This window comes from Euwallacea similis, chromosome 2 (genome assembly GCF_039881205.1).
Source record: "Euwallacea similis isolate ESF13 chromosome 2, ESF131.1, whole genome shotgun sequence".
NCBI classification, from domain to species: Eukaryota; Metazoa; Arthropoda; class Insecta; order Coleoptera; family Curculionidae; genus Euwallacea; species Euwallacea similis.
The window spans coordinates 5,159,327-5,182,350 of record NC_089610.1 but is presented as its reverse complement, the minus strand read 5'-3'; the positions used below and the strand labels follow the sequence as shown (position 1 = coordinate 5,182,350).

Sequence of the window (23,024 nt, the reverse complement as noted above, 5' to 3'; positions counted from 1 at the left end):
AAATTCTATTATAGGAAAAGAAATAAGAAAATTAGAAAAGAAGTGAAGGAATAAAATTTGGAAACGGTGATTTCGAATATATTGATTTGTATCAGCTGATTTTCAACCAATAGGATTCATGCCTGATAAGCGGGCACTGTAATTGGTAAAAAATCAGCGGATACTAACTAGTATAGTCCAGGTCACAATTGTTGAAAGTATTGAATGAAATTTCATAAGATGAATTCCTCAAAAACATATTGAATTTGAAATTAATATAATTACAATTTATAAGTACTAGTTCAATTAAACAAGTAATTTGACAATTCGTCAAAATTCCAGTTTTTTTTTCTAGAAAATGGATTTATTTCGTAAATTATTTGGTTTTCCAGTTCCTGGCTCCAACCAATCATCCCCGTTCCAGGATATCCCAAAGTAAGACGTTCTCTCCTTTGATAACTCTTATAGGAAAGGGGATTTTTAATTAAATTCATATTCCTTTACTCTTTATAGGCCTGAGACCTTCGGAAGATTTCCCGAACATGACAGGTAAAAATATAACAAATAGGTAGCTACAAAGAAAAGGCACAGATCAGTTTTTACTAGTGCAAGAAAAGCTGGGGTTATATAAGGCGATTAGCAATGCAATGGACATGAAGCAGATACATGTAAAGCACCTCAAAACTAATTGATTTTTTCATATGAAACTTTTTCTCATGCTCTTATCATAAAGCACTCTCTCTTGAAAAACAAAAAATAAGTCATTTACATTGTTAGATGCGGAGTCACAGCTAGAGTTTAAATATTGACTAATATGCAGGGCTTGCAATGTAAAATTTGAAGGTTTGAGTCACTTCCAACTAAACCTTGCAACATTAAATGTTGTATAAAATATTACTAAAGTTATATGATTGGGTAGGTTTTCAGAAATATGGGATAACTTCCAAACTCACAGTGAAGACTCAAGTGGTGGTAGTGAGCATTTTGGAAGAAACTTTAATGTTTTCTCAGACCCATTAGAAATTCATCGCTACTTTGAGCAACAGATGGATCAATTTTTCAAAAGTTTTGCAATGCCAAACTTTTGGGATTTTGCCAGTGAGTACACAAAGTCCTCAAGATGAGCTTAAGTTTAAGTGTGACTTAAATTGACACTGACTGTGCAATGCTGAAACCACTGTCAATTTATACTTAGATTTATATATGACTATAAATGAGTCAAATATTTACATATTGTGACTAAAAAAATAGGAATTCATTGTCTATGACTTCATTACGAGCTATAGACAATAACTGAAAAAATTCAACATATTAATGTTGAATTTTTTTCAGAAGCCCTGGAAAACCCAGATTTAAATCTTGATGAATCATTTAATAACAATCAGCAGGAACCATATCGACCTGACTCCAGAGAGCAGTTTCTGAAAAAAGAATATACAAAGAAATTTAATAGACCGTTTTATGATCCGCCAGGAGAAAAAATTGATAAAGATGTCGATGGAAAGTGAGTTTTATGGTGAAATAATTTTAACAGGCGCATACAGGGGAGAGCAATACTACAGCGCTTTACAGCAGTTTTCACTCTAATGCTAACTTAAAGCAAGAAGTATATTACACCGATAAGCTGGAAACTCTTCAGTTTTTACAAGATTATGTCAAGTCCCATTGTACAAAAACCTGTTTTGAAATTCAAGTGCTACGGCACGCAACTGCTATAATTTTCCTGGGTGCGCCATTGAAGTTACTCTAAACTTACGCAGAATGTTTCGGTGTAATGATCACGTTGTATTTTAGGTTGACTGCAAAAGATATTGATGATTTTTTTAATAAGTCTAATAACTTTAATGGTACTCCTGATCATAGCCAAAGTTCAAGTATCTATCGTCAGCCTACAAAGCTTTTTCCAGGCTCATTTTTTTACCAGTCAGTTGAAGTAAAAACGAGGCCTGATGGTGTAAGTGTTGGCTTAATTTGATACATATTCCCAGATCTGCGTTTATTAATTGACAAGATCCTTCATTTAACTGTCTTTATTATGATTGTTGGTATATCTAACAGTTGCTACCAGCGATTGCTCCTTAATTGGACATTGAAACATCAGCCCTTAGCAAGAATTAGTTTAAGAGAGTGGTATTTTTCTAGTCTGTTGAAACTAGAAGAACCGACAGCGAAGGAAACGACGAAACCACGATTACTAAAAAACTAGGGGACAAAGAGTATACTATTATAAAGAAAAGGGACAGGGACGGGAAGGTGGAAACGCATGAAAATATCATCAATGTTACTGAAGCCGAGAGATCTTTATTTGACAACACGACTTCTGCAGAAATCTTTTCCTTGCATTCATGGTTTAACCGCTATTTTAAATAGCTTTATTCGAGACGTTAAACATTTTAGATACCTACTGCAGAATGCGAAGGCAGTAAAGATTGCAAGAAGCGTAGTTTAACGAAATTTAGAGATTGTTTTAACGTACTGTGGTTTTTCCCTTCGGATGTACTCTAAAATAGTAATCCAAATAAAACGTAAATAATATTAATAAATATTCTGTATTTCATAATTCTGTACACATCTCTCCTATTTACATACCCCTCTTCAGCTCAATCATTTACATTTCTACAACAGGAATAGAGTAACCTTTATATAACATAAAACTACAAGGTAAGTAATTAGACTTTGGTTTTTAATATAGGCCTCGTAAATAAGCATTTTCTTTCTTGGAATGTTTAAGCTAGGTACTTATAGTTTTATTTGACATTATTTAATGTTCTATATTACATACGTACACGGCGGGGACAAGGTAGTATGTATACCTAACTAGTGATTAATATTTAAATATGATACACTATTTACATGACAATTTGGCGACTGTAAGAACCTCACACTATTAACAAACAGAGGTTACTCTATAAAAACAATATTCTACAATTTATTGTTTCGTAAAAATATGCAGAAAAAGTGCTCTGCGTAACTAGGAAGATGTCACTGTTCTTCCAAAACTTTGTATCCAAGTTTGTCAAGAAATATCTCTAAAATAGAGGTTGGCTGATATCAATTTTGCACAGTGGCAGATGGCATCAGAGATGAGTCAATGAACTAAGTTAATACATGACTCGTTCAAAAAAAACCTAGCACTGTGGCTAATTTCATCAATGTCTAGCAACAAAAAACCGAATACTCTCAGTTTGTTTGAGAAAAAAGCTCTAGAAATTACAACACGTATGGGATAAGATTTTCAAACTTATTTACTTTATGGTGATTGTTCTATTTATCCAAAGGTCCATAAGCTATCGTTACGAATTTTATTTATTGATTAACTGTAAATTTTAGTTACTCCTCGGTTTAATAAGTTCAACCCCATACGTTAGTTATCTGTTATTGACCTTCTAACGTTAATACCTAACCGGTTTCCAAGTTCTTACTATTTCAAGCGTTACAATCGGCCTACTTTGGAAATATAATCAAAACCGAAAAACAATTTGCCCTCCAGTATTCAATAAAATCCCAATTTTCTATTGCCGGTATGAAATATGTTAAATAATTGTCTCTGTATCATCTACATACAAGAACAGATCGAATATAAGTATCAAGTAAAGTATTATTTATTTGTATAATATACTAAAAAATAATTATCACAATAGAGTTGAAATACTGAGATTAAACAGTATAAAATAATCTCTAAATAAACGCGATTTTGGTACGTATTCATGTCGTCACAAGCCAAAATCAACGGACTTAAATGTAATTTAGGTTTAATCTGCACTGTATTAAGCAAAAACAAGAGAAGCCTAAAGACACATTCCTTTCGACAAACAGCAATCATTTCAGTCAGTTTAATCAGCGCGAAATTTACAAATGATACACTCTTAGAAATCAGGTACACAACACACCCCCGGTATATCTAGTTTTACTCCTGCCCAAATGTGTCAGTTTCCTCAATGGCGTAGGTGAGCTTTTCGACTAATTGGTCATAACTTTTATACGGGGGCAAGTCTAACCTATTAAAGCATGTGTGCGACCTGGGCAGCCACGATTCTTTCCCTACTTTTTCGATACAAAATCGTTGCGGCCCATTTGAGCCCATCAATTCGGCGAAACCTCCTACGGGTACCCTGCAAGTGCCTGTTACGAATTGTAACAATCTCGCCCGTTTCTCGTTATCCGATTGTTTTACAAACTGCAATATAATTAGAAGAATTAGAAGGTGAAGTTATAGTAATTAGTAACTAGAGACAAAACTTCTTGAATACTACAGGCATGTCAAGGATGCGCACGCATACGACACTTTAGAAAACATCATGTGATCATGCCATAAACTATAATAATTAGTTATTAATGTATCCGAATTACTTACCTGCCAAAACCAAGCGACTGGCTTACTGTTTCTGGTATAGTGTCTGTAGATTGTGTGCCTCTGCCAGTCCTCCACATCGATTTCCTGCATTCCGCACAGCAAAAGTTCCAATTCCCTCTCATCGAAATACTTCAGCCATTCGATCGGTACCACCTCGTTGAAACCATCTAAGAACGCCTGCGTTTGTTGCTCTATTCCGCGCGTCATCCTCCAGTTGGTCATAAGAGTGAGGTACTCTTCTTTGTTTTCCTCCGTAACTCGTTCGCTGTCACCGTTATCTTTCAGTTCGTGGTGCACCACTTGTCCCAGCACCTATTTGAATGAGAAATCTTGGTTTTGACCAATGAAACCGAAGGAGAAATACATTTTAAAAAATTGTTTTTCTAGGTATTTGAATGATTCAAATATTATTAATTTTTATGTAGATTCAACGATTACTAATAGTTTTACTCAATGAGAATCTTGACTAGCTAACGACTCAACTTCTTTGACACGTTACCTCAAAATCGACGCTGAAATACAACTCCAACCCGCATTCATCGATGATGTTCTCCTTAATCCAGACTAGTGAATTATAAAATTCCGGATCTATACTCTCAATATCCTTCATCACTAATTTTTTGCCGAGCATTCTCTTGTAAAAGGGCATCGTAAACCCAGAGTAAATAAACCTGCCGTGGTACAAAGCCATGGCTATAAACCTTCCGATGAATTTGAAGTACGTTAAATGTTCCGGGTTCACGTACGACGCTGGATTGATTTGCAGACTGTAGTTGTTTTTGTTGGCATACTCGAATAAACAGTACATGGGATTAAGGGCTTCGTGAGATACCAGAAAGAACCACTCGCGACTAACACCACCATAATCTAAGCCTTCTTCGCCTTTAAACATTATATAGAGTCTTCTCCGCAGCTCGTAGGCGGGCAAACGCATTATGGTGTGGAATGAATCCTCGAATAAGGTCTGCCTGGACACCTGTATTTTGATGTGGCTCGGAAGGGCGTTGCTTTGACATAAAAACCTGGAGGTTGATTTATTGTGTAACTACATTATAGACCTCGATATGGAGATTTTTATACCTAAATTGACTAATTTTCCATTTAAACGAGCGTTCGTAAGCTCGAGGCACGCCGTAGGCTCCTTTGGGACCTTTTGGTGCCCCTGGCCTCGGGTCTTCAAATGTTGTGGTCTTAGTGTTGTGGTCGACAAAATATCTGGAAGTAATAAAAGTATTCTTAAATAAGATCAGGGGCGAAAAGCAATCGCATTTCGTCATAGTCGATATGATAGTGCGATCGTAGACCATCCTTTGTTCATCCGTTAAGCTGATTCCCAATATCAACATGTACCTTTTATTATCTTCAGTGTACCGGATCTCCCAACCTGACGGTAACGGCAGTTCGTCAATATCACCGATTTCTTGACCTTGAGTTCGAGGGTCCTCCCATTGCGTTGTTCGATTCTAATTTACAACAAAAAGGTTTAGTTTTATGGCTTTGCTTACATATAACAGCATAGTAGATGCGCGTTCATGCGGAAGTAGCAAAAAAGTCCGCCTCTACATAAACACACACCGTCTTAACAAAAAATGCTGAATAAGGTTCTAGAATTTCTACAAGTGTCTCACTTTATGGTTAACAAAATATACACGTCCATCAGGCTGCACTCTTCGCTCCCACCCGGCTGGTAATGATCCTAATCCATCGTCTTCATCGACAGTTGCAGCAGCTGACGGACCTGGCGCAGGGCTGGCTTGATATTGTGGATATAGAAACCGTTGATTGCCTATAAGAAATTTGCAATATAGTGATTGGGCAAACAACTGTAATTAATATCTTAATGGAACCTGAAACCCCACTTCCTGCATTCGTTTTTTGCTGCAGTAATCAGGACAAAGCCTACGAATCAATGCTGGTTTGGTGTTCACCGATGAGTAAAACTATATGCTAAAATTGGCAAGATTATAGATGGTGCATTTAGGTCTGCATCGGGAGTGGCGAAAGAGCCACTAAGGTCTTAATCGTAAGGTTTCGATAAACCCAGAAAGCTTGTCTAAATTTAGAAAAATCCCAAAACCATTCGCATATACCAACCTTGCTGTATAACAGTTTGCCTTTGACCTTGCCATTGTTGAAAATGCTGCAGTCGTTCTTGGTTGGGGCGCTGCCACGTCGTCGTTCTAATATTATGGTCAACATAATACACTCGGCCCCTCGGGTCTCTTCGCATTTCCCATCCAGCAGGTAACGGTTGAGGTCTTTCCCATGAAGTTGATCTAAGCGAACCGTTTTTCAGTGAGACGCATTTAACAAATCAAAGAAATATTTAATTACCTAGTGTTATGGTCTACATAATATCTCCTTCCATATGTATCTAGCCGCATTTCCCAGCCAGGAGGCAGTGGCTCATCCTGCCGTTGGTCGTCTTGATTGGTAACACTACCATTTGGGACTGACGCCGGAGGACCAATAGTCCCTATAAATCACCATTAGTAGGGCGAAATAAAAAAATCCAGGACCGTATTTGAAAAAAGGAAATTGATAATGGTTGCCAGAGGTAGACACGTTGAATTTTAAATATGATAATATCATTGCGTGTCTTATTAATAAAATTCTGTATTTCTTACCATTAGGTATGTTATTGTTACTTGGGGAACTCTGCAAAATACTGGCCTGGAGAGCTGTGCTTGCTTGCTGAACAGGAGGAAGAGGGGGAGGAGGGGCCGGCCTATCTACTCTACTAGAACGCTCTGAAACACTTGAAGTCGTTGGCTCAGCGTTTTCCGTACCCTGTGTTTTCGGCTTTATCCTGATACCTATTAATGATTTAATGAACTATGGAATTTAAAAAAAATCCACAGCAAAATACGTGAAATCGATTAAACCTGTGGAAAAAATGAGCATCCTATTAAGACTAGTTATTTTGAATTTATCACCATTTTTCTTCCGACATTCGTACAGCGTTGTATTTGGCCAGCAATCAGATGTAAACATTGAGGTTTAGTTGTGGAGAATTACACGGACACACAATGCATAAAAATTGTGAAAATCTACTACCAAATGATAAGAGTTTTGTCAAAATTGTCGCATTTAAGGAACTGAAAATTCAAGAATGACCCTTCAACGTTCCACGTATCCACCACGAGCCACAGTTTGGGGCGCATTTTGGATTGATTTTGAACCATTTTTCTTCGAGAACGCAGCTGGCAGTGCGATCACCGTCAACGACGATCATAACCGTAACAACTTCTCCTGAGTTTAAATGCTGCAATGGATCTTATAGACATGTGGTTTTAACGAGGTAGCGCAGCCTGCCACATAGAAAACGAAACAATGAAATTGTTAAAAACGAAATTTCGACGGAGTTATCTCGCGCCGCGGCGATTCGATGTGGCCCCAACGATCATCCGATTTGACACTGTTGGATTTTTTCTTTGGGATTTTTTGAACAGGAAGATAACCTAAGAGCAATTCATGACCTGAAAGAAAAGATGCAATGTTCTGTCGATGAAATTAAACTCTCACTATGCGCTAAAATGCCATCGAAAATTTCGCCAAAAGAATCAAGGAGCGCCGTCAGTCACAAGAGGGACATTTATCTGATTTTGCGTTCTATCAGTAATCTGCATGTCTATACTCGTTATAACAATAAAAAACATCTGAACTTTTCAAATAAACACTGCCTTTTTTTCAATTTTTAAAATAACCGCTCTTAATCGGACACCCTATATTTTCGATTGCTTACCGTTGAGAATGGTATGAGCAGAAGCAGCTTCTGACTGACTTTGAGATTGAGGCATCGAGTTGGTACTGGACCTCCTACCCAGAACTTCCCTCTTTCTTGCGTGGCTCGTGGTAACATCAATATGCATATTTTTAAACACGCACATTAGTTCTCCGACTTTCAAGGGCGATTCTGCCTGCTTATTATGCATTAGGTCCAACGTTACGTCTAAACATTCCCTGCAAGTAACAGAAAAACTCTCAAAACTGATCGCACAAAAACACGTTTCACCACACAAACCTCCCTTCTGAATGAGTTAAGAGTTGATACAAATCGACAGTTTTCTCCCCAATAAACGTGTCTTTCCGGAAGGCTTTTCGATCCAGGACTGCAAATTGGATTTTCGAATTGATGGCGACCAGCAGATTGAACGTCTCGTGCCATTTCGGCTGTATGGTGTTTTTAACCGTTTCAGTTTTGCGTGGGGCTTGATCATCAACGGTAATCTCCACATATGGACTTGGTTTTATTAGGGCTGAGGAACGGATGTGAGCACATTCAACTGAAAGAGAGAATTCTAATATTAGTGGGGCTTTGACCGTTAAATGCCATGGAGAAGCCCAATAACCCCAAACGAGTGAGTAATGTGGAGATAAGCGTGGAGTTCCTACTACGAGGTATTCTAATAGTGGGAAACCGGGGTGTGCCTGTTTTGGCGTTAGTTCCGACATAAAAGTTGTGGAAATTGGAGGTTTCCGTATTTTCAAATACCGAGTGTTGCAAGAGTTCGGACCGCTCTTTTAGGAGCACAATCCATACTTCCATCTAAAAGTTCTCACAGTCGGTTCATTCTCCTGTTTCAAGGAGCTCCTGACTCGAGTCTAATCAACAGGAAAAAGCCGTCCGTTTCCTGCTGTTTTCGCAAGTATCTCGAAAACGGTTAAAGATTTTCTTCCGTGCTGCTGGCCTGCTGCCTTAGGGTCCTCCACAGCATCGTCTTTGCTACTTTTTCACCTTGTGAAAACAAATAGCTATTTTTTGCGCGGACGACATATCTCGAATGCCTCTCGCAAAAATGCGCCGAAAATAAGTCGAGCGCGCTGTCAGCATGCTCACCTTCTAGCGAAAAACCTTTTTATCAATTGAATTGGCCAATTAAGAGATAAAGATAAAAAAAGGGACCTTTCCATGACGCATAATTATAATTGTTTTCGCAACAATTACGAATAGAAAAAATTCAATCTGAGACGCATCTATCTCCTGTAGGAAACCGACCTCCTTCGCTTTTTAATTCATTGGATGAAATTTGCTTTTCTGCATCGAGGACCTTGAGCCAAACGAAATTCATTCAATGACCACTGGAGTTCTGATGGTTAACAATTTGGTTGATTTCTCATCGATGTTGTCAACGCGATGTATTGACTCCAGGAGCAATTCAGAAATATAGGAACCGACTCTGCATCTCATAACGAGATTCAATATTCGTTCCAAGAACAAACGATCAACTCCCTGGATGGGGAGTCCTTAGATAGCGACACCCTATTTAGGAGAATAGAGGGGGGCCCCTAGAATAAAGACCCCCACGTCTAAGGGCCTAGATAAGGACCTCTTATTTAGGAGCCCCTTCCATAGATGGAGAGTTGGAAAGTTAGATCGCGCCTCTGCTATGAAATGGCTAGACGCGTGTTGATGGTTCATGGCCAAATTGATAAGTTGAGTGGCCATAAACTTTATCATATCAGTTTGAGATGTCGATACGAGAATAGTCGTAAGTAATAAACGAATTTAATTCCTACATGACGCTAAAATATAGACATGTGAGGCTTCAAAGAAATTTTTAAGTTAAAAACAATTATTTATATGCGCTAAATTATACTGTTTAACATTAGAAACATAAACAGTGTAGTTATTGCAAGAATAAGCAGATAATAATTCTTGTACATACGAGCGTAAAGTACAGTTTTACGCCATTTGAGGGCGTGAAATGCCAGGTTGGCGCCCTAGGGCTAACATCCCCATAAGTCCCTCTAACGTATTATTAGTCATTTTCATATGATACTGCACAAAAACAAAATGAATTATGCAATTTAAAGGGAAAACATATATAATAATGTAATTTCATGGCGGTTTAACCATTCAAAAACATAATGTTTGTTCCTTTGATGTGAAAACGTCTTCCTTCCTTAAGATTCTAGAAAAGCGAAAGTTGAGTTTTGCGCCTTTAGCACAAAAATAAATTATGACAACATTCTACACGGATCGGAAAATATTGTTAAGAATAGCGCGAATATTGTTACGAGCGGCGTCGCGTGCGAACTGGCGAAAACACTAGACTCGACGCGACTAGTCGACCGATGCACGCTGGCGTATATTTACTTCTTGGTTGCAATTAGAAAAAATTAATTTCGTTGTTGTGCGTTGTTTGTATTTTAATTAAGCCCCATAAATGGTTAATGTTTTCCGTGAAAGCTGGTGCGTGCAGCATGTTTCCAGTGTACTGTAAATACCCTGACTAAGGTTATTGAATGACGAAAATTCCAGATTTACCGAAGATATGAAAATGTATTGGGTAAAAATTTTACATTTTTGCACTGCACTTTTAAGTGCCCTGATTGACCTTAAAAAATTGGTTTATTTGCATGATTAATTCTGGAAAACGTTCTTTCAGGGCTTTTTTTAGCTTAGAAAATGACGCGATATTGACTTTTTTAATTCGCTGAACAGCGATCCTTCAGGATTCCCCGAATGGTAGGCGAGTACGTTCGCTTTCACTACCAACAAACCCAGAAGAAAACACGTGATCTAGAAAATACATGTTATTTATTAAATATCTTTGAATTTCAGGTCAATTTGTCCCATTTTCAAATTGGCGAAATGTTGAATAACACGTTCGTTAAAATCGCCCATTTCGTTAATCAACGACTTTTCGACACTCAACAATGCCAGCGCAGAGAGCTTTTGTTGCCCCATGGCATTGCGTAAAAACGTCTTTACCCTCTTTAAGGTAGGAAAGCACCGCTCGCTTTCCGTTGTTGTCATCGGCAGAGTGCACAACATGGTCAACAATTTCACACTTTCAGAAAACGTTTCACTCAGGTTGTTGTTCATAAATAGTTTGAGCATGGGAATCGCCCCCGAACTGACGCGAAAGTCCTCGCGGTCGTAGATCACTTGAAGCTCAGTTTTCAGCTTTGAGTGATTGATTGAAGGGAAATTCTTTTTAATCAAAGCTAAAATGTTGTCCGGGAACATATTTTTGTAGAACACAAATTGATCACTGTAAAATAGTTGGTTGATCACCAGATGATCGCAAAACCCAAAGCGGTTAGTGATTTCGACAGTTATTAGGTCGCAAACTTCCAGGGCTGCTGCACGTTTGGTGTCCTCAATCTTTCGGCGCCTATTGGAATTTTCACAGGCAAAGGACTGCTCCGAGTCCCTTAAAGTGTTCTCGCGAACGGCTTTTATTGAACTCTTGAATGCGTCTAGGAAAGTCTTCGCGGACGAAACGTCGATGCAACGCTTTTGAAGCTCATTGAAAAGTATGTCGCAATGGGGCATTATCAGGTGGAAGAAGTTCAGCCAATACAGAAAGTCTTCATTTTGCAGAAATCCGCTTAAGCAGATCGCTTGATTGATCGTGTCCGGGTCTTTTTCGACTTCGATTATCCTTTCTAAGCATAACGCGATGTCCTTCCGGTAAAAAAACACGATGTCCATGCAACCAGAGTGGAAACTCCAGTTTGCTGGAGAAGCTTTAAGCAGGCGAATTTCAACGAACTCTTTCAGGGTTGCTGTGCGCTTGGGAGACTCGTCGAAAAACCTCGAAAATCCGCTCAAATTGGCAAAAAAGACTCTAACCATTTTTTCTTGACTAGCGGCTTTCTGCACTATCGAACTTATCGGGCTGGCATAGCAGTGTATGAACTTCGCTGATGGATAATGCTCTCTAACTCTTTTCTGAACGCCCCCCAGTTTTCCACCCGAACTGGATGCTCGGTCGTAGCTTTGTCCGATTAATTTTTCTGGACATTTATTGACCTCGAGGTTCTCCAATTCCTGCAGGATCATACTGGCAATCTGTTGATCGCTGGTCCCTGGGGGACTTACAAACTTTAAGAACCTCTCGTGGAGAGTACCAGACAACACGTAACGCACAATAAAAGCCATTAGAGCTTTGTCAGAGGCGTCAATGACTTCCTCTACGTGCAGAGCCACGTACTTCGCCGACAAGATTTCTCTCTTAATTTGCTCTTGGGCCACCATCAGCATCGCGTCCAGCAGTTCGTCTTGTATGGGTTTGGATGTGCCCTTAAGTATGATTGAATTTTCCATGTATTCTTTGAAAATAGGATCCAGCTCAGCAACGAAGTCTATTAGACCGCGAAAGGCTCCCGGAGTTCCAGAGTAGGCTTCCCCATTTTCTTGCAAAGCCAGCTCAAAAGCTCCGCAAAACTTGACGCAATCGATCATTTTGTTTAGAATATACCGATTTTTGGAAACGAGTTCATTGAAGTCCGTAACAGACTTTCGATAGGCAGAATCCAGCTGCAATCGAACATCTGCACTGTCGATCATGGCATAGTCTATCGAGCATTTCATGTGATCTGCAGATAAGGAGTGTTTCCTGATTCTTTCTTTTAAGTGTTTCAGGTCTTTAACGCCGGTCACACACCACAGAGGATCATCTGTAAACAGCAGGCATACGAAACAGTACAAAGAGTCCGTAAGTTCGCAACCACACATCCAGCTAGCCAAGTCGTACATGCTCATACGGAAATTCCGATGGACTTCTTTATCTTTGTCTCGACTGCTCTGCCTTATTTTAAGTTCTGGCACTGGACGACCGTTTGCCTTAAACTCAACACGACCTGCAGGGTTCAGCTCGTTGGCAGATTTCAGTTTTTTAATTAGTTGGACCACCGACATTTCGTACGAAATCACACGCTTTTTAAGGTTCTATAGCAGGAATTTAACAAACAACAATGCAAACTAATCAGGACTGGGGCCGGAGGCCTGAGTCCGAATCTCAAAGTCCATTAGCGAGCACACAGTGCTGCCAAGTGCCAAACGTACATGTCAGAGCTCTTCGGATCACGAAGAAATCGGGTTCCGCTATGGACCACGATCCTCAGATCATCAGAAATCTAGTGTCCAAAAGACGAAAAATAATACGGCCACGGCACTTTTCTCTGTCTTAAAGGATTTGTGCTAATACATTAAGCACAAATCCCAAAATGCGACCCACTAATCATGATATGACAGGATAATATGCTATATCTGGCACCGCTGTTCCGGCTGTTGACCCAAAGGCGGCTTCGCAGCTGTAACCTTCGAGGTCGGGTATATTCGAGAATCGCCGTGTGCAGTTATAATGTAGTAGTGGGTGCAAAGGCCGCATGCCACTTCGCCGAAGGATATGCGTGTGGTATTACGAGGGAGATAAAATAGAACATTACGATACAAGTGCATAAAAGACTCATGACAAAATGGTACGTCTAGACCCGAGTGTGGCTCACCCTTTAAATATGGGTACACTTTGTGCTTAAATCACCTTATAAGCCCGTGTCCTATGTAAAGGCTAAATTGAGGAATTAGAAAAGACTACTCCAGAGTTTAACCGAAAGTTAAACAAAAAAAGGACACATTTTCATTGAAAATTTTACAAAGTCGCCTTTTCTTGTAGTTGATACATGAATCTCACTAAATCAGGTTTTGACTTTAAATTCTGACATAAATCAGTCAAGATTTCAAATCCATGTACACAGTTTTGACAATGAATCACCCCTAGGCGTAGACTAGGATGAAGGATGTCTAAGGAGAAATACGCCTGGATTGTCTTATTTGTCTTGCAAGACCAAGAGGGTTCAAAATGATCCAATCATGATCATTTTTTTCCATCTTGCTTGAGTTTATTGCAGTCTTACAGCTATTCTTGTCATGTGTATTTGTGTGTGCTCATATAGTAATTGACTAGACAGATAGTGCGATAAGTTGATGGGGTGTCATATTTTTGCAATCAGTCTCAGTGCATGTGTATGTATCTCTACTCTAAGGATGGACTACAGATATTTTTTTAAACAATTTTGGTACTGATCCCTTTATTGGTATATCAGCATTTCAACAATATCTTCTGATGTTTGTATTATTCACTTTTTTCTGCATTTGTCTTGGATGTATATCCATAGTCAAACAATGTATCTATATATTTTTGTTGCAGTTTTCATGCTGACACCTTTACCTTTAAATAACAATAACAAATATTTATCTGTTTAATAATATGTAATGTCATATCTTGAGGATGTTGAGTGAATTTCAGTTTTTTATCTATTGTTCATTTCAAGTATTCCTCAACCCAAGCTCTGTGGCCAGTTCTGATAGAAGTAACCTGCTACCAGGCTATCAAAAACAGTAAGAAATTAAATATAAGCAGTATACCACCTCAAGACACTTCAAGTAAACATGTCTGGCTGGTTCTGATGGGTCAAAATTGATTTTCTTTCCTCCCGGAGCAGAGCTATTGTTTTGATATATTAGGTACTTACCAGTCACACAAATTTCATGAAGAACAGGTCCCGAGACTGATTCAACTGTTTGGAAAGATGGTTGATCCATTATAGAAAATATTGAATTAATCCAACTTTGTGTATTTCACACCACGACTTTACATTGAGTTTTCTCAGGAATATCAAACTTTTTGCGAAATCTCACAATGTTTTTGAGAGATTGATTGCTTGAAAAACCATTACTGCAACTAACACAACTGCGCGAATTTCACATGCTGATTATTGACGAATTTTACGTTGCAATGATAATAATTTATTTAATCTTTATCTGTCCCGAAGTATAGCGAGAAAACGGACGGAAAAATTTAATGAATGGAAAAATGTAAGCTATGATGGTGACGTTTCACGCGAACCTCTTCAAATTCCATATCAATTTGATGCAAATGGCCGTCACGTGCATCGGCTACTAATTAATCCAGTTCCGATATAAAACACAATTAAACAACGTGAAAGTTGCTTTTCAACAATTATTGATTTAGTTAAATTATCATTGAATCGACCATTTTTCGGAGCTAAGCAAAAAAATTTTACAAATAATGTCACTGTCTTTGTCATTTGTCAAACGAAACGTCTACAATGAGCGTTTTCTTTTCGCACGTGGTTGGGATGTTCGTCCGTGGTACGCCATCCGCACCCTTAGCATCATCCGAAATTAGCAGCGACGTCGTAAACTAAAAATATTGAGTTGGTTTATATCAACCATCTTTAATCAAATGTGCCGAGAATTATATAAAAATGTTTAATTATACAGGGTTTCATTCCATTTCATGTTTTGCTACGTATTGACACCTTTGAAGAATTTTTGCTTTGCAGACATTAACAGACATTTCGTCTAGCATATCTACTGTTGCCTTTGAAATTTTCTTAAAATTTCATTGGTTGTTGGTTTTGAGTTTGAAACGCCCACTTCTATTTGACGCATACGTTTAAATCTAATTCTACCAAGTACCAACAGTGGCGCTGCTGCAAGGTTGTTTTCGTAGGAGGAAAATAATTATTTTCTTTATTATTCTCTCACTACCCGTTTCTGAACTGCAGGCTCCAATTACAAACTTTAAAAGGCACATCCGCTTCAAAGCGCTTTATTAACCACAACTGATAAAATTTCATTATAATCCAATTTTTTTTCTTATAACCTTCTATATAAAAACCACAAATGTGTAGACAACGTTTCTATTAAAACGCTCGCGTTTTAGCAAACTGAAGATGGTTGTGTTTTTTTCCGTTTTGATTAAAACTTCTATACTTTCTATTACAACTGTAAAGAAATAAATAAACGTCTGTCACAGGCTATTACGAAACTGGTTCAATGTCGTCCAAATAATTAAGGCAACGTATCAGTGTTGGTTCTTGATATCGCAAAACCCTTATTCAATTTGTACAGTTTCAAACACTAAATTTACAGAATTTTTATCCTCCAGTCCGATCCTTTGAACTTCCACATACACTCACACCTCGCATTTTTATCATGTTGCAAACGAATTGCACAAATATACGATCCAACATTAAATCAATTTTTAAACGGTTCTTATGCGACGTAAGTGTACACTTTGCGATCTTCTGGCGTTCGAGCTAAATACTCGCGTTCTATAAGCCCTTCTATTCGTTTTTTAATTATTACTGGGGATGGCAGGAATCTACTACGCAGCTGCTCCGTCACCTCGGTCACTAGGATGTTGTGCGCCATACGTTTCCTTGATTTCATTATACGGACAATGGCGGCCTCGATTTCATGTTTTCGGTCCTCGTCAACCTACAAATAAAAGTGTTCTTGAAATTGGGAACATGTCCATAGCAATTTAAGATATCCGGTACTAATTGAAGAAATAAAGTGAGAGAAAAAAAAACATATTTTTACCTTATTACGAGTTTCCCTTCTTTCTGGCTCACTTTCACCTTTCGCGGCAACTGTTTGAATTTTAACCCGGTGCAGTTTCGACGTGAAGGAATCGTTTACTTGAAACTCATGCGTTGACTCAATTTCCTTAGTTTTGGGTGTTTTAATTAAGACACGCTGTGTGGCTTTGCCCATCGCCAATGATTGTAACGCCCTAATAAGATCTCTGCAAAAAAATATGATTGTATTCGTTTGGCTGACTTAAGCCGATGATATAGATTCCAGTGTAATAAGAACGAAAACAAAAAGGTTTAATGCGTCTTGATGAAGATTAAGTGTCAATACTTTTTGTGGACATTATTTAACTGAACTTTCAAACATGCATTAATAAAAAAAGCATTCTTCACACGAGCGATTGCAAACTGAAAGTAGCATTTTACCGCATCGATTCTTACCTTTCTGGAATATCTGATTCATTCAGTATCTCCTCATATGTCAACTTGTCATGATTGTTAAACAACATAAGAACTACCATTTGGTATGTGGACACTTGGATAATGTGTTTCCGCGATCCGCCAATTCGCGAACTGTTTCCCAAACTCGTCGACGACGAACACGCTCCTTCGGTCTCCTCTTTGCGTGGACCGTAAAACACTGCATTGAGATCAGCATTTCCAAGCTGCGGTTGTAGAGTCAATTGGCGTCCGCTGTGCTTGGCCAAATAAAATCTGAAAGGGTTCGTGACCATAAGCATGTTCCAGCTCGCGAAAGAACAACTAAATACCTTCGGAAACATGCGAATGCTGCCAGAGGCGCCGCTGGAATATGACACTTAGGAGTTGCACTCTGAGTGGGCCAGAAACCAGTCGTCAGGACCCGCATGAATAAATCGACGCCACCTAGATTAGCCTGCAAACGTTTTGTACAGTCACCTCAATTTGCTAGATAACAAGCAGCCAAATACTCACATCGGTCTTCGCTACATGCTCTTTAAACTCCTCCATTATAGTATTAGAAACGGTCATGTCCTTGAACATGCCTTCTAGTTTTGAGGTAAATTGGCACCCACATTCCGTCTGCAGAATTACAATTGATTTTTTAATATACAAAGTGTTACCATAAGCGATGAAATTTATTTAAAAAGGTGATTTCTCTTCATGTATCATAAAAAAATCCTTTAAATGTGTGTCATAACTTATAAATTAAAGTCTTCATTTATGAAACCCCCTGTATAATAATAATATTGATTACTCACTCACCTTCAACTTTGAAATCATATTTTTCTCCCAATCGTCACTAACAGACTTATTTAGTAATAGTCTTTTGGCTAAATGTTGCTTATAATATCGTTCGAACACATCCTTCTCTTGAAGGAATCGAAAGAGCACCATAGATTTGTCGAGAACAAGTTCAATATCTTGTTCTGACATCTGAAAATTGAGATGAGTTCGGTTGCAGTTAAAGACAATTAACTGATAAGGAGATGGCCACGAGGGTAAATTATCGACGTATTGGCCGTAATATGTAAAATAAATTTATTACCACAAATTATCCCACACAATACTATTGAGATTGTAATTCGATGTTTTCAAGTATGGTCAAAGCGCGCATTCTACACTAGTGTTTGAACAACTGCGTTTATCTTCAGAAATGTTAGGTTTTCAGTCAATCATGTCGATTATATCATATATACAATAACGAATAACACAGTTATTATGATATATGACAGTTGCATTTCTTTCTTATCCCTAACCGTTTCTAATTATTTGAACAAATAACAAGCTGTTTCCCAAGAGGCTTTAAAGTGCAAATTTCTTTACCCCAGAACTTGTACATAAAGTGCTACTTTAATGCCTAGGAGTAAAAGTGGTTTCATAAATTCACCGCTAGCGTCTCACATAACCAGAAACTAGTAATTAGGACTACTTACCCCTTTGACTCCCTTCTTCAGTTTGTCATCAATAAACAACGACAAATACTCCGGCGATTTTGGGTTCAAATTCAGGAAATGCTCGAAATCTGAGGCAATCATTTGTTTAAATATCTTATCCTTATTAAACGAATTATTTAAAAAGTGGTCGAAACCATCCTTGAGATCCAAGAGCGACTGCACAAAGGTGATTGCGTTTGTTCCCTGATGCTCTTCCTCTTGTACTAAGGCCTTTCCTTGCTCGCGCAAATAATGGCTTACGCAATCAGCCATAGTCTTGAGACCGTCGCCAACCCTACCAAATATTTTGTACATACAAGCGAGATCTTCAGTTTTTTGATGTCTTAACATATGAACTACCCCCGAATTCTCCATCTGAAACCAAAACAATCATTAACGTCAACCACGATCGTGTCCAAAAAACACACCTCTACAATGGTTTTCATGTGTTTCTTAATGAGTTCTTCTTCTACTACTTCTACGATTCTAGGCTCTGTCGATTCATCTAAATAATGTTTCGCTCTGTCAGACTCCTCGTTTATCCTAGCCTCAACTTTCTTAATGTAAACCGAGGCGCTATTTTCAGCCAGGAATTTTTGGCTCTCCACCTAAGACATCAGTGAAAAATTGCACTTTTGGGGGACAAATGAATCAAATCCTGACCTTATAGAATTCGGCTGATTGTTGTAAGAATGGACGTTCAAAGTCTTCCTCGTAAACTGTTCTAGAATTAATGCCCAACACCATCAGCATTTGGCATGCATTCTTTATAGAAATGCGATCGACCTTTTCTCCCCGTCTTTCTCTCATCACCATTTCTAATAAGGTTTCCCTTAAGTGATCACGTATACAACCATGTCGGACCACCTGAAATTATATAATAATTACACAGGCTGTATCTAGATCAAGACTATGTGGGCTCACCTGATCCCGAAAAATTATTAATCCTAAATTATAAACATTGTCAACGTCATTTTGCTGAACGTATACTCTATCCATATACATGAGAATATCGCGAATCATGACCATAGATGTCTGGTGGTCGTTCCACGCTTGATTTAGAGTCATTAGAAAATTGTTATGCAGAGATTTTAAAACGTCCTCACGAACCTAAAAATATGTTTATACCATTTTTTTCTTGTCAAAATTCTTCTTGTCTCCATTTACTTTCTGTGACAAAAGAATTTTGTTGCGCGCAAATGACTTAAATAAAAATTGAACTGAGTATATCTATAAGTGGCTGAACTAAGGAAAGTTGGAAATAAACTGAAGGACACGCAGAAATAAACAACAATATAGATAAATACATGCTACTTAATAAATTTTTACACTTACCTTGAATTCCAGATGCTGAGTAACGACTTCTTTGAGACCTGTATACAGACGTTCCCCATGTTTGTGCAAAACCATGGTGTATGCGTTACGATACAGTTCCTCAAAGCTAAGCCCAGAATTATTTTTCTTCTGAATTTCCTGAATAGCATTCTTCAATAGTGCCCATATACTTTCCACATACTTCTCATCCATAGTCATCTGCAATAAAAACGTAACACCTGCAGTATTTTGCCTTTGTTAGGCCGAATGAGAGGTACATTATCACCAGGCGGATCCCATTTAGTTGAATAGTCTGAATAAACACTCATTTTTAGTGCTTAATCAAATAATAAGCATTGACAAACTTCTGAATTAAATGGTTTGGATACTTCAAGAGGGGGATCAATTAGAAAAAATATGATGTAAAATGATGAACAATAATTTTTTATTTATTTTTAATCGAAAGAATGGCAGATTGATGTTGTATGACTGACAAATAGTTCAAATTGTTGCAATCAAGGTAGGAATTCAACAGGTGTGTTTCAGACTCAACCACTGTAATAAGTATTTTACCGCGTTTTAATTTGATTACTGCAACAACTGACTTAATATTACGCTGATGAATGAAATGATCCTCCATTGTTGAGTCCAATGGAAAATCCTCAAGAAAATCTAACCACCGGCCAAATCTTAAATATCTATACATCTCGCCTATGTCCATGATATGTTATCATTATAATTATTATTTTTAGTATCCTGGGAAAGAGTACATAATTCATAGCTGAACGTTCTCGTCGGTACTTCCACCCAAATAGACGAGACAAACCCCAGTTCTCTAAAACAAGTTAAGGCCATTTGAGACTAACTCAGGTGATATTGACACGAAATGATTTTATGAGCCGATGTTGAACTATTGACTGTTTCATTAAAAATGGATCAGAGCTCAAAGTTAAGGACCAAGTCCATTAGCAAGCCAAATGTCTACAGACGGTCTTCGTCATTTACTCCTGGTAACTGGAATAATTCGAATTCGTGGCGACCTCCCTCCAATAAACAGGACAGAGCCAAGTCTATTGGAAGACTGGATGAGGCAATTTGTTGCTAATTCGCTTGAGGCGAAATTAAATAATCGTTATTATTATTATTATTATGGGGTAAATAATTAACAGCTAAATGTTTTAGCTGATAATTTCCCTTTAATAGAGGAACAAAGCCAAATGTATCAGATATGTTAACTCATGATCAATGAACATACCAAACTTCAAAGCCAAGATTATCAATAGGTCAAGTACCTGCAGCCTAGCCTCACCTACGTTGCCAAGAACCTCACAAGATTCAGGAAACTTGGGTCTGTGGGGACATCACACACCAAAGCACCTAATGAAAACCTTGATGCCACCTGTGTTGAGGAGGAAAAACAAAAAATGATGCGTTCTGAGGGTGTTTATTAGAGATTGGGTTTGCCAAATGACTGGGTAAATCAACAATGGACTGGATATTCACTTTTGTACCACTCTTTGCAGTTTCAAGCATTCTGTTTGGAACAAAGAGTTAACAATCTTTTTAACAATAGTTAAGATGTATTGGTATGAAACAAACTATAATATAGGTGGTAAAAAGCAATTTAAAGAAAAAAGAAGTGTAATTCATGTGAATAAGAAGACAAAGAGAGAAAGGAACTACTTTAGAGTCTAGTAGTGCTAGATAAGCACCCCAAAAATTGTGTTGTTTAACAGGTTTCATTTCCCAACTAGTTCAATAATGGAGCCAGGAACCTTTTTTAAAATTTAGTTAATAAAGGGACAAGTAACAACAATGCTTGTTGCAGTTTTATAGATGCAGAGCTCAGCTTTAAAATGTTAAAGTTTCTGCCTTAGGTTTTGGATTTATTCATACTACAAAATAAAAAAGGGTTTACGAAATGCATTAGGAATTTTTTTTTGTGTAACTAGCATGATAGCATAGAGCCTCACTTTGCTTACATCACAAAATCCACTTTCTTACATGAATTAGGCATTTCCTAGCTGGTTACATAAATACCTATTTTATTTTCTAGAAGTATCAAAAGCTACCAACTTCACAGCTTGTATAAGTATAGATAGCTTGGTCTAAAATCAAACTGACACTGCTTAGATCTCTCCACACAGAAGCACCATTCAATGTTGACTTCATTGAATTGTTTATTGTAATGAAAATGCTTTAAAGGTGGGAAATTAAATATCCAGTTTTTTTGAGACATTTCTAGCTTGGGGGGGCATGTTATTGATGTAAGAAAAATGGTATCTATTAGTTGTTTATTGTAATTTCTAGTAACAAGTTACAAAGAGAAATGTTGGCACTAGTTGTTTCTGTGTGGACTGTTGACAAGTATTGTCAGTTAAATCAAGAAGCTTGATCACTTTGCTTTTTATGATTAGCTCAATGTTAGTCATGTAAGTATAACCAAGGAATAGAATTATAAATTAATCACTTACAGGAAAAGCACGAATTCTCATTTTGCCTTCCTTTTTGGCGAGACCTCCACTTTTCATAGTTGACATGATTCCCAATTTTTTCTTAGCTTTTTCTCAATTTGCAACCAAACTTGAAACAGGTTACTTGGTCACCATTGGGAACACAAAATGCATTTATGATAGGCAATGAAATAATTCATATTCGGATATCGCCCTGAGCGTCCTAAATGGTAGAAATTGTTCGTTTAGCCACAATTATCGCCTTATTTTTTAACATTCAGACATATTTCCTGACAGGAGTGACGTTTTCTCAGGTTGCACTTTCACAAATTTATTTTTAATGATCTCTTCACGAATACTTAACGGGAAATCCCAAACTAATTAATCAAAAGGAAAAGAGAGCTGGAACAATAGAAGAATTAAAAATAACTAAATAAAAATGAATCTATTGCACTCTTTTCTAACTATTTCAGAAGATAATTTCCAAAAATTCCAAAATCTCAGAAATTCAGCTGTTTTTGTTTAATGACGAATGACAATATAGACAAACAAGTGGCAAAATGGCAGCTGCCAACAGAAATGACGAAAAACGGACCATCAAGAACAATTTAGAAGTACAGCACTAAGATTCTAACCACCCCTGCCCCCAAATTGCACGTACTTATAGCGTTTTCTATTAGAGGTGCTGCAATAATAAACATGGAGTAATAACTATTCTTACTTAATAGATATAATAAATATGGAGTTATTGGCCCTTGTACCAAACCTATTTGTCACATGTCATCCTACAGTATTATTAATTATTCAAAACTTGAGCTCTCACTATTTCACTAATAAATCATTGCTGGATATGTATCCAACACTTTA

The 23,024-nt window shown here is 37.8% G+C and overlaps 4 protein-coding genes across 5 annotated transcripts; 1 reads left to right on the top strand and 3 right to left on the bottom strand.

The window, feature by feature from the left end:
- Positions 1-206: 206 nt before the first annotated feature.
- On the top strand, positions 207-2,522 carry LOC136416848 (uncharacterized). Its single transcript, XM_066402225.1, has 6 exons — positions 207-414; positions 493-528; positions 899-1,077; positions 1,312-1,483; positions 1,774-1,933; positions 2,122-2,522. Exons 1-6 carry the CDS (start codon positions 338-340, stop codon positions 2,347-2,349), a joined length of 852 nt encoding a protein of 283 aa, XP_066258322.1. The 5' UTR covers positions 207-337; the 3' UTR covers positions 2,350-2,522.
- Positions 2,513-15,145, bottom strand: Su(dx) (Suppressor of deltex). Its single transcript, XM_066402150.1, has 12 exons — positions 14,603-15,145; positions 8,358-8,619; positions 8,079-8,296; positions 6,961-7,149; positions 6,668-6,809; positions 6,428-6,609; positions 5,962-6,119; positions 5,684-5,796; positions 5,414-5,548; positions 4,833-5,355; positions 4,334-4,645; positions 2,513-4,156 (listed from the first exon to the last, which is right to left on the bottom strand). Exons 1-12 carry the CDS (start codon positions 14,670-14,672, stop codon positions 3,887-3,889), a joined length of 2,574 nt encoding a protein of 857 aa, XP_066258247.1. The 5' UTR covers positions 14,673-15,145; the 3' UTR covers positions 2,513-3,886.
- Positions 10,866-13,024, bottom strand: LOC136417852 (zinc finger MYM-type protein 1-like). Its single transcript, XM_066403699.1, has one exon. It carries the CDS (start codon positions 12,984-12,986, stop codon positions 10,881-10,883), a length of 2,106 nt encoding a protein of 701 aa, XP_066259796.1. The 5' UTR covers positions 12,987-13,024; the 3' UTR covers positions 10,866-10,880.
- Positions 15,146-15,691: 546 nt separating the features above from the next.
- Positions 15,692-22,693, bottom strand: Cul3 (cullin 3). Of its 2 annotated transcripts, none has more exons than XM_066401513.1 (12): positions 22,179-22,693; positions 19,726-19,923; positions 19,315-19,500; positions 19,054-19,257; positions 18,819-18,998; positions 18,391-18,765; positions 17,720-17,890; positions 17,429-17,536; positions 17,245-17,369; positions 16,916-17,188; positions 16,482-16,686; positions 15,692-16,376 (listed from the first exon to the last, which is right to left on the bottom strand). In XM_066401513.1, the coding sequence occupies exons 1-12, from the start codon at positions 22,242-22,244 to the stop codon at positions 16,152-16,154; spliced, it is 2,316 nt and encodes a 771-aa protein (XP_066257610.1). In that variant the 5' UTR covers positions 22,245-22,693; the 3' UTR covers positions 15,692-16,151. The 2 variants fall into 2 exon arrangements, with proteins under 2 accessions (XP_066257610.1, XP_066257618.1); XM_066401521.1 differs by lacking the exon at positions 22,179-22,693 and adding an exon at positions 19,983-20,082.
- Positions 22,694-23,024: the final 331 nt, after the last annotated feature.

Coding starts and splice junctions, on each gene's coding strand:
- LOC136417852 (XM_066403699.1), bottom strand. CDS start 12,986: ATGTCGGTGGTCCAACTAATTAAAAAACTGAAATCTGCCAACGAGCTG.
- Cul3 (XM_066401513.1), bottom strand. CDS start 22,244: ATGTCAACTATGAAAAGTGGAGGTCTCGCCAAAAAGGAAGGCAAAATG. Junction 18,999..19,053: donor AATCAGCCGAATTCTATAAG/GTCAGGATTTGA, acceptor CTGATGTCTTAG/GTGGAGAGCCAAAAATTCCT. Junction 17,370..17,428: donor AGCATGTAGCGAAGACCGAT/GTGAGTATTTGG, acceptor AAACGTTTGCAG/GCTAATCTAGGTGGCGTCGA.
- LOC136416848 (XM_066402225.1), top strand. CDS start 338: ATGGATTTATTTCGTAAATTATTTGGTTTTCCAGTTCCTGGCTCCAAC. Junction 415..492: donor CCGTTCCAGGATATCCCAAA/GTAAGACGTTCT, acceptor TACTCTTTATAG/GCCTGAGACCTTCGGAAGAT. Junction 529..898: donor AGATTTCCCGAACATGACAG/GTAAAAATATAA, acceptor ATGATTGGGTAG/GTTTTCAGAAATATGGGATA.